This window comes from Aulonocara sp. 'chitande type north' Nkhata Bay, linkage group LG15 (genome assembly GCF_057382095.1).
Source record: "Aulonocara sp. 'chitande type north' Nkhata Bay isolate Kocher_YH1m ecotype deep benthic linkage group LG15, A_spYH_male_GT1.1, whole genome shotgun sequence".
In the NCBI taxonomy this organism is placed as follows: domain Eukaryota; kingdom Metazoa; phylum Chordata; class Actinopteri; order Cichliformes; family Cichlidae; genus Aulonocara; species Aulonocara sp. 'chitande type north' Nkhata Bay.
This window is the reverse complement of record NC_141358.1, coordinates 10,154,976-10,166,120: the sequence shown is the minus strand read 5'-3', so window position 1 is coordinate 10,166,120 and position 11,145 is coordinate 10,154,976. Positions and strand designations below refer to the sequence as shown.

The 11,145-nt window shown below is 39.5% G+C and overlaps 1 protein-coding gene across 1 annotated transcript; it reads left to right on the top strand.

Annotated features, from left to right (window-relative positions):
• Positions 1 to 633: 633 nt before the first annotated feature.
• Positions 634 to 8,337, top strand: LOC147312542 (sphingosine-1-phosphate phosphatase 1-like). The gene is made up of 3 exons (XM_086263986.1): positions 634 to 1,681; positions 5,884 to 5,973; positions 7,148 to 8,337. The coding sequence occupies exons 1-3, from the start codon at positions 995 to 997 to the stop codon at positions 7,697 to 7,699; spliced, it is 1,329 nt and encodes a 442-aa protein (XP_086120112.1). The 5' UTR covers positions 634 to 994; the 3' UTR covers positions 7,700 to 8,337.
• Positions 8,338 to 11,145: the final 2,808 nt, after the last annotated feature.

The following is an 11,145-nucleotide window of genomic DNA, read 5'->3' as shown; positions in this document are numbered from 1 at the left end:
CAATAATGACATAGCTGGAGAGAAAAAACATTTAATGGATCACCATCAGTCATGGATTGGCCTTCCCAAAGCCTGAACCTCAACTTATTAAAGCAGTGTGGGATCATCTTGACAGACAACAAAACAAAAGGCAGTCAACATCCAAAGAAGAGCTTTAATAGTTCCTCGAGAAGCCTGGAGAACTATTCCCGAAGACAACTTAAAACTTGCAAGAGTTCAGGCTGTGTTGATGAATAAATGTGGTCATACCAAAAAATTATTTTAGAGCTCATTAGAACTCTATTTTTGCCTCATACACAGTATTTGCACATGTTTCAATAAATGAATGTTTCTTTTTTGTGTATCAATTTCTTAAGCTATTCAAATCTATTCATACCTACAATGAATCTCTGACAGGTGTGTGTCAATAAATATTTGATATAAGCTAGTGCTATGCAAAGAACGCAAAAAACAACATGTAGTAGTGTGATCTAACCTAACCAAACTACAGAGGAAGTGTCTTAATGTATCTCTTTAATCAGTCATCATCAGACGGGATGCCTCACATCATCATCGTCTTGCAGTCATGTGGATCATGTGTAATGTGCAACATGTTCAGCAGGGGGTGCTAGCTGAACATGTGCATTGGCCTGACAACATTAAATCAGACGAAGAAGAATCCTAGCAAAACGAGGAATAACGGCCTGACGCAGTTAGTTGTTGTTTGTATGAGTTCGCGTTACATACCCTGCGAAGTAATGGTTAACTGTCACGGATTTTGTATGCTCGGGGCCAGAGTTTCCATGCTGTCATTCAAGGTCGGTGCTTTGGTTGCAGGTAGCAGATAGAGGCGTTCCTAGCCGCTCTGCTAGCTCGGTTTGTGGTATTTTGTTTGAGAGGAATGCAACGGCCGCCGAGCTGCACTTCTGTCTAGCTTCCTGGATAATGAACTTCGCTTTTTATGACTAAATAGAGTTAACTCCTGTTTGCTAACTGATATAAATTATTTTAAAATATGGCGAACTTTGTAAAGACGTTTGTGCAGATATGTAATTATCTACAGGACCCAGAACTTGTAGCAAGGTTTCAACATTTCTGCGGCGTTGAAGGAACATTTCCGGATGCACCGAAAGCACCGGACAGCGGGGTGTCTGAGCCGGACCGTCCGGGGTTGAGGAAGCGGGTCCAGCAAGGTGCAAAGAGCTCAGATGCAGGTGTTGGAAATGGAGCAGCCGGAGATGGTCCCACGCCGCAAGTTAACGGGATGCTGGGAGACGACACCACCGGGCCCGATAGCTCATCAGCAGCAGCAGACTCAGAAACCACCATAGCAAAACCCCTCCGGAGGAACTCACTGACCGGAGATACCGGTCAGGAGTTCCTGATCCACAACAAGTTTCTGTTCTACCTGTTCACGTTTGGCACTGAGCTGGGCAACGAGATGTTCTTCATCATCTTCTTCCCCTTCGTCTTATGGAACATCGACGCCCTGGTCAGCCGGAGACTCATCGTGGTCTGGGCCTGGAACCTGTTCGTGGGACAGTCCACCAAGGACATGATCCGCTGGTCCCGACCGGCCTCTCCTCCTGTGGTAAAGGTGGAGGTCTTCTACAATTCCGAGTACAGCATGCCATCCACGCACGCCATGACGGGCACGGCCCTGCCTTTCTGTCTCTTCATGCTGACCTACGGACGGTGGCAGGTGAGCATATGTACACAGTCCAGGTGCTTTAATCGGATTAAAAAAGTGTAATAAATATATATGTCTGTGAAGGTTCTCAGTCATCCAGGTCATCGTAGTCAAAGGAGCTTGCAAAGAAAAGCGTCTGGACTTCTTTAAGTTGCTTGAAGACGTTTCACCTCTCATCCGAGAAGCTTGACTAATAAATATATAGCTAGACAGACCCCAGAAGAAAAAAAAAACCAACTAAATTACAGTGTCCAGTAGAAGTTTTTCCCCACTGACCTATAGGTGACTAGATCAGAGCTTCACTGGCTCAGTTTGTCTGTAGCAGCAGTTTGATATTTTACTATTATAAGATATGCAATTAAAAAAAAAAAAAAAAACCAAAAAACTTTTTGTTTGATTTGTTAGAGTTTGACAGTGGACACAACCCCAAAGATCTTTGTCTCCAGCGGGGGTATTTTCTGTCCCAGAATGGACAATTAGGGAGTTGAATGTTTCATTGTGCATGGTGGTCAGCATGATCAATCCAAATAAAACTATGATTACTGTAGTTAAAGTTGTAGAGAGACTCCAGTACTCTCCGACTGTCTGTGGAAAAACAGAGATCCCACTTGTCCCAGTTTCATAGCAGAGTGTTCAAGGCACAATCCACACAATGGCTTTCCTCTGGACAGGAACAGGCCTGAACAGGATGCATATGCTTTGTATGCACACTGTTACACCCCTGGAGTTTGAATCCCCAGTGTTGCTTTATGTTTTTACTACAAAGTGCTATTTGATACATCTGCTGGTCCTGCAAAGTGGATCATCCTTTAAAATTATAATCATCTTTCAGAAAACTGAAATAGTAAGAGAGATTTCTATAGCTTATCAGAATTTATCATTTAAGACCAACACATAAGTCTGTATTCTGTTAAGGGGGAAATTATTGTTCAGCTATGGCAGCCTGTAAATAGTCAGTTGGCAGTTTTTTGGACTGCCTGTCTCTCTGCTGAAGAGTGTTTCTTGTCAGATTGGGCAGTGTAAAAAAATATGTGGTGCAACCGGTCTTAGGGCTACTCATGTTTGTGTTGTTGTCAGTCCACTAGCCAGCCGTGGAGAAGATTGAAGCTATAACATACAAAGAGCTGAAGTGAAACTAAATGTTAAAAACAATTTAAAAAAATGTCCACTGCAGCCACTGCCTGTATGTTTTATACTGTATTTTTGTTTTCTTTGATGCTTTTTTTCACACTTCTCACATTCCCGGTGAACTCTGAAGCACAGGGTCATCAACACTGATCACTGTGCAGTTGGGATTTTGGAGGACTGTACAAAAGGATGTTTGCATTTGCAGGTGCACTAGATGTTACTTTCAGCTGTATAGCAGAACTTTTTGGCTTAGAATAGACTTTTGTGATATGACTGCACACAGGTGACTGCTTGTTTAATCTGCATATATTCAAGGACATGAGTCTGTGTTGACTTAAAAAAAAAAGTTAATATATTTTCCTGTTATTTTATTTGGACATTTGATAAACAAAAATGAATTTTAATCCAGTACAGGCCACTTATGAAACCTTGTTGTAAACTGCACTCTTAATGATTCTACTTTGCAAAGGCAACATTTTTATTTTTGGTTGCTCAAATATAAAATATGCGGGATATGCAAGAGAAATGCTGCGTAAGCATGCCTTTTAGCAGTTTCAGTTCTTTTTGTGTCAGGGTGACACTTGGTGAACTTTTTATTTTGTAATATTTCAGCCATAAAAATGATTTCTAAAGGTTGCAGATGCTCATTTTGGAATATTTTCAGAGCATCTGTCAAATACTAGCTTGCTTTACTTTTACTGCGATCTCAATACAAAGCTTTTCCAATTTTTATGCTACTCAGTGAAACATGCTATCTTCAGAAATGATTTGTAAATGTGGAATTCCAGGTCAAGGCATGCTCTTTGAACACCATTGTAAATGCTTTTCTTCTTCATGTTGCCTTAGATTTCAAAGGTCTAGCTTTAACACAGGATATGAGGACACTTTGATAATTCACGGCACAGGTGGGCAGAGGTGCCAAGTTCCCAGATGGGGTCCAAATGTTTTCTTTTTTGTTTAGTTTTTTCTTTTCATGTAAACTTGACATTGAAAAGCGCAAACCAACAGAAAGCCCAGCATACACTATTTTGTGCAGGGCCCCTCGGTCTCAAAGAGCCGGCCAATCCGACTGAAGGACTGCCATTTAAATCCCAGTTAGTCTTCAGTGACCAGTCTTTAATGAAGAACAGCACAGCTTAGATCAAATCGTAACAAAAGCTGTATGCTTTGATTTGTGCCCCTAACAAGACATTAAAGAAGTGGACTGACAGCTGGATTACAGAGGTTCACATAAGGAGAAAGAACCAAGCTGTGTTTTGTTTTTATTTAAATGAACAATATCACAATATCAGAGCAAGTGCAGGAAGCAATGAATGCGCTTTGGGAGGAGAAAGTGTCAAAGGTATCCTGTGATTGAGTCGGTTTTCTAGGAAAGTGGGCGGGGAAGTCCAGTTCGACCAGATCGAAGAACACAAAACATTTTTTTTCCAGCCTTCATGCTCCAAACAAAAGGGATCCACTGCCTGCATAGTCAGTTAAAATGGTTTGAACTTAAAACGCATCAATGAATACAGATAAACATGTGTCTAAAGCTGTGAATGGGTTATATTGAGTGATGAGAACTTTTAATCAATAAATGACCAAAAAAAGAAATGGACTCTGTCCCAAAATAGAGGTGGCAACAACTCTTAAATGCAACTTTGAGTAGTGAATTCATCATAAAACTACAGTTAATGCTTACCTAATCTTTTTTGTGGTACAGTGGTACAGTAAAACAAGCCTAAGTACACGAAGCAAACATAACAGGGGTCCATTATGTCTCTTCTTAAACTGTTATTTCTATTTTGTGGACACAGCAGAGACAAAAACAGGAGCTGCCTAAGAATTTGGCCTGTGTCGTTTCTTTGAGCAATGGCAGAGACAAAAGTAAGGAACAGAGAGGGAGAGGATATAAAAGGGGGGTTTGTGCCGAGAGATAAAAAGAATGGAAAGAGAGAGAAAGGAAGGTCAGCACCAGGGAGGAAGCGCTCAGTACCTGATTAAGTGTGTGTTGATGGTACACCTGCAACCAGGCCTTGAACTGAATGAATGTAGCTCTCTGAACTGCATGAACCTTCTTCCGTGTTAAGTTGCTGCAGTGTCAGGACTTCAGAGGAAGAGGTGAAAATTTTCAGAGAAGAAGGTTACAAAAGGTTTCAAAAGATAAGATATACGCCATAAAAGCTGTCATAGTATGGCGGGAGGGTTATCTAAATATATAGATGACAATTTGGCTGATAGCCAGTGCGGCTATTTGGTTTTAATTTTTGTTTTTTGGTGTTATTTATTATCCGTTTTGTGCCAGAGGTTTTATGAAAATAACCCAGCTGGTGTAAAGACTTCCAGCTTTTCTTTGCACTATTTTTAAATCTTTAGCCAAAGCTAATATGGAACAAGAGATAATCATTGGCCACTGCCATTGGTAAATGGCTTCTTATTTGCTGATAGGCTGAGAGCCATCTCCAAGGCCAATATTTGCTAGAATTGATTGTTGGTTTTTCAGTCAGTCCAACTGATTGGTTCAGAGGATGAAGCAGCTAATTTTTTTTTTCGTCTTGCACCACGGTGAAGCTGACATTTGTGGTTCTGAATTAAATATCTCAACAACTTTTTCCAGGAAATCTGTAACTCTTTCACGTCCACCCACGATAAATATTGATCAAGCTTAACTCGAATTTTCGCGCACAGATAAAATCAGGTCGTAGTTTACTCTACCAATAGTTTAGTTTACATTTAGTTTACACAAGTGATGCCATTCTCAGCTGATAGTCGTGTCATGTTACTCAGGAAACGCTGAGTAAGGTGCTAATCATGGTAAACAGATGTCTCAACATTGCTGCAATTGTGAGCATGCTGATGTTAGCATTCAGCTTTTGATGCACTACTGTGACAAAGGGCAGACTAATGGAGACTCAGAGTTGTTTTCACAACACGTTTTCAGTGACCCTTGCATCAGTTTCAAATACAATATGCGTTAGGTTGCTGATCACAGCAGTTTTTAAAGCTGTGATTTCCACTGATGGTGAACATCCTGGGTAGCTTGGCTTTGTTCCAATTAAGACATCTTCTCAGCTTTTTTTTAATGCATTCTCTGTTTTCTCTTATAGTATCCTTTCCTCTTGGGCTTCTGTGTGGCTCTCAGCTGGAGTGTCCTGGTCTGTGTAAGCCGAGTCTACATGGGGATGCACTCCGTTCTGGTAAGCAGCTGCAGTTTTTAACCTGAAATTAAATGTTCTCAGTGGTGATCCTCATTCAGCATCTTTTACTTCCATTATAGCCTGCAGGCATTTGCCTTCTTATACTATAGTCTTAGTGTAGCCTCAATATGAAACTTTGGTAAGGCAAAATGCATTTCTGAGAACTTCCACTGTCACGATACCTGCTGCGAGTGGCGTGCATATCTCAGATATCACTTGCATGCATACTTAAAATTACTTTCGGTCCAACTGTTGCAGTGAGAGGAGCTGTCAGATGACTTTTAGTTGAAAACAAAACATTATTTTTCCAATTGTTAGTATCAAATTCATTTTTTTCTGATTACTTAATACATTTCCTGTTGCGTGTAGCAGTTAGAGGAAGTAAGTGCTTTTTTTTCTTTTTCTTTTTTTCTTTTTAATCTGCGTACCATACTGCTGGGTTTTGGAAACCTCTGATAAAAAACATCTCTTGGCCTTTGGTTAATGGTCTTTCAGGCTGGCTTTTTAGGGAAAAGGTAAAATTTATTGTAATTAGGGAAACCTTGGGAATTTGGAAAAAGAAATAATCCTGAGAAGGGTTTAGTAATAATTGTTATTACTTTTTCCTGGATTTATTTAAATATAATTTGAAGATGCAGTATTTTAGCATTTCTGCATTGTCACTAAAACACAATGCTAAGCCCATTAACAGATTTATAACATAAGTATGAAGTTGACATTTATAATTCATGGAACATGATGTTAACAGAGCCAATAAACAAATTAAAGCGCTGAGATTAGATTAGATACTGTGACCTGCAAACCTGTGACCTGGTAGCAGCTCTATGGAGATACTGCTTCCTCCAATGGTAACACCTGCTCATCTGTCAGCACCTCACCTGATCCTAACTGGACTTTTTTATGACTGTGGAGTAATCTGCAACTTAAAGGACATGTTTCATGGAGGAAAGTGTAATTGTAGCACCTCCTACAGGACAGGTAGCAGCAAAGCATTTTTTATTTGGTTGTTTATTGGATGTGTGTACTACTGTTACTTTTAAAAAAAAAAAAAAGTTTAATTGTTATTAAACATATATCATCAGCCCTAAATATGCTTTGTCAGCACTCTGTCTTTCCTTAAATGCTACCGAAACTGTCTTGCTGCTTTACAATGATTTATGTCCCTGTGTTTCAGGAGGTAATCACTGGCTTCCTGTACACCCTCCTTATTCTCGCCTTCTTCCAACCAATTCTGGGGAAGATTGACAACTACTACATGATGGGCAGCTACGCTCCACTTATGATTGTCATATCACATGTGGGCTTCGGACTTGTGGCTTTCTCTCTGGATTCGTGGAGCACCTCTCGGGGCGATACAGCTCAAGCTCTGGGCACTGGGGCAGGAGCTGCTTTAGCTTCCCACGTGAACTATCAGCTGGGCCTCCAGCTGGATCCTCCACTGTCATCGCTTCCTCTAACATTGCCATCACTCAGCGTTAGCTTGGTGTTGCGCTCCATGCTACGCTTCTTCATCGGAGTTGCCGTACTCCTCGTCACGAGGATGATTATGAAAGCAGTGACTATTCCTTTCTTATGCCGACTATTTGGGCTGCCCATGGACGATGTAAGACGGGCGAGACAGCAAATGAAAGTGGAGCTGCCGTATCGTTACATCGTCTACAGTGTTGTGGGTTTTAGTTGTGCGTGCTTTGTGCCTCTCCTCTTTAAGATCTTAAGTCTTGCCTAACTGTTGTGTGCAAACTGCCATGTCCTGTTGATATGGTGAACATGCTGCTTGTTTTGACACAAGGGAAGGCTCTGTTTCTGCATGATTAAGGGCGTTTTAAAGGATAAGTCCTATGGTATTATGTGTTTCCATTATCGTTAAATCCCATCAAAAGACTAGAATCGGTAATGAATCGATTGACAGTGCGGTGTGTATCCAGCCAGAGGGGTGTACTACAAAGTCATATTAATGGTTTAAAGTGCCGTGTCGAGCAGCTGAAAGTTTCAGAGGGCTCACTCAGCACTAAAATAATTAACTTGAATTAAAATGTTTATTTTATGGCTCTGGGATAAATCCCAAGATTAATCATTTTCTGCAGCATTAATCTCTTGTCATTTATGTTATCTTCATGCATCACCAATTTATCATCTGATAACATCTCTGATCGACTAGGCAACAGACATAGGGAACCTTTTGTGCAGAAGAAGAAGAGTCACGTGACCTGTGAAATGCCCTCTTTGTTAGCACTCAGAAAACCTCGCCTAACAGAGAACGATAAGAACCACTGTTGTCATATCTGTTATCTCCAATTGTGGTTTTAGGTTTTGTTGAGCCAGCAGAGGCAAAGAAAGCCTGGCTATGGGGAAATTTGTTTGTACTACACCTAGAGCTGGGCGATATGAGATTTTTTTCATATCACGATATGTTTTTTTCATTTCAGGCGATAACGATATCTATCACGATATGAGCCAAATAACTATTTGTAAGATTTAAATGTGCCGTTGCTCACAAGTAAAATGTGAAATAATCAGCAGCTTGTTTTTATTTAAATATTTATTTCCCATAATAAGTTCAACAGGGTAGATGTACTTAAGGAACATGAGACTTTTTCAGATAAATAAAGGCAAATATTGCAAACTACACACAAGGCAGCCGCTAAAGCGTTTAAGTTTCAAAATAGAACAAACGAAACAGACTAAATTGTCAATTCCACTTAGAAACAAAATATTAATTCTAAAAATAAATCTTAGTTTGTTTTACAGAAGAACAGACAAAACTGACTAACTTTTGTCAATATCAAATAAACTGAGAACTAAAAGGAAATTCTCAATCTCTCCTTGTTGTATAGCTGAGCTTTTCAAACAGTTTTAACAGTGACTTTAGTCTGACAAAAGCCGAATGACGAATTAGCGCTTCCAGTCAGAGACTGAGGCTACGTCCACACGTACACGGGTATTTTTGAAAACGGAGATTTTCCGTTTTCGTTTTAAAAAATAATCCCGTCCACACATAAAGGCAGAAATGAAGAAAAACGCTGCTAGGAACATGCCAAAGCAGCAGGTGGCGCTAGATTCCTAACCGTGCAGAAATGTTGGCCAATCAGAAGTCTAGAAGCCTCGGTGGGAAAAAGTAAACAAAGCTGGGGCATAGAAGCAGAACCGAGTCGTATGTGTGGACGGACAGTAACTGTGTGTATATGTAAGCATCTAAACACTGCAGAGAGTAGAATTAACAGTATTGTAGAAATTCATTTCACCGAAACAATAACGTGGCGCACAGTGTGACGCATGCACCAGTTTATTGTATTTCCAGACTTGTTTTCGGCACAATTTACAGTGCACGCTACTCTATTTTTTTGTCAGACTTGAAATAGCCGAAATACCTTCACACTACGGAACTTCTATGGCTCTTCCGTTTGACAATCTCTCCGGCACTGGAACCATCATCTGTTTTCTCTTCGGTCACGCTCGGTTGATTTTTCTAGTCGGCACACTCATTTCCTCCATTACCCGCTGGCTGCTTCCCAAACAAACACATGTGCGGCTTGGCACTTGTGCTGTACTTAACAAGTCACGCTACGTGACGCTGCGGCTGTGATTGGTTCGGCTCTGCGCTACTTAATTTGGATTGGCTGACCTTTTTTTTTTTTTTTGAGGACAAGAGCGGCGAGGTCTATCGCGATAGCGTAATTTCTCTATCGAGTAAAAGTTATATCGCGATACATATCGTTATCGTTCTATCGCCCAGCTCTAACTACACCCCTCAGCTGTGACGTTTCATTACCATGAGAACAACAGCTCACGTATGCAGTCGTGCTGATACAGACAAAACCACAAGTATTAATTATTTATGAATAATTACTTGCTAAAAACTGCAAAACCCACTGGCTTAAGTTTATGAGCTGGCAGCCATGCTCTGGAGGAGTTTAAAAGTAATGTGTCTTTTGGTTTTGATCTTTTTGGGGGATTTGTTGAATTATTAAATGGATGGGATATCACCTGCTTTATCCTTTAAGATCCACCTGTGCTCAACACATTTAAGTGTTAACTGGAGCTACTTAAATATAAAGTACTGTAATGATGCTCATATTCATCATTGTGGAATCTATTGTTCAAATATAAAAAATTTTTCTTTTTTTTGGAGAGTTTGACTCTTTGAAATTAAACCAAAATATGAATCTGTAAATCAAAGCGATGAAAAATACTGTAAGTATTTAAGCTTCCAGGCTTCAGGACATTTAATGATCTGTATGTAAATACGGAGGACTCTTTACCTTTTAGTGGGTCGTATATGTCATCACTATTTTTCTACATTTCCATATTCAGCGTTGTCCTGTGTAACTTTGGCCCAAATTTAGGTTAAGTCGATTGATAGTAGAGAATTAATGAAAAACAATATTTTTGATAAATTATTTTATCATTGTATTTGATGAATGGTTGTATTGGGAAACAAAGGAATATATTATTCATACTTTATTGCTCTGAATGCCAGAGACGTTTCAGTTCTCCTTACTCTCGCAGTCTGCAAAACCTTAGACCCTAAAAGTTGTCTGATTGTTGTAACTGTTTGTAATTTCTTGTGTTGTTTTAATAATCAGTCCGAATATCAATGCCCGACTTATATCAGAACATGTAGGGCTATTTATAGATCTGCTATTTCCATCAGTTCTCCCATTTTTTTTTTCTCTTGTTGTCTGATACCTGTGTATATTTAAAACATTTGGAGACAATAAAAAATAAAATATTTTAAAAAGAAAAAAAGAGTATTTTATTTTGTTGTATTATAAATAAATTCAGGTGAAGCCACTCACAACATAGATGGGAGACCTGTCCACAATGTACCCCATCTCTCACCCAGTGATGGCCAAAACATGGATCTGGATAAGCGGTTAAGAAAATTGATGGAAACCATTTAGTGCATCTGGGATTTTTATGCTAGTGTGTTGTGTTTTTTAATATTGTAAATATTGTGGCCAAATGGACAAAAAAGAAGACATATGCACTTAGAGACTGTAAAATCTTAGATTTCTGTTGAAATTACTTTGAAGGCTCTCAAGACATCATCTCTCAGGAAAAATAATAAATAAATAAAAGAATTTCACCAAACGTGACTCTTGAACTTGTCATTCCACAATGGAAGCAATTTGTTTTTGTGCCATATTACAGTTATTTCATAATTAAATATTA

Coding starts and splice junctions, on each gene's coding strand:
- LOC147312542 (XM_086263986.1), top strand. CDS start 995: ATGGCGAACTTTGTAAAGACGTTTGTGCAGATATGTAATTATCTACAG. Junction 1,682..5,883: donor TGACCTACGGACGGTGGCAG/GTGAGCATATGT, acceptor TTTCTCTTATAG/TATCCTTTCCTCTTGGGCTT. Junction 5,974..7,147: donor TGGGGATGCACTCCGTTCTG/GTAAGCAGCTGC, acceptor CCTGTGTTTCAG/GAGGTAATCACTGGCTTCCT.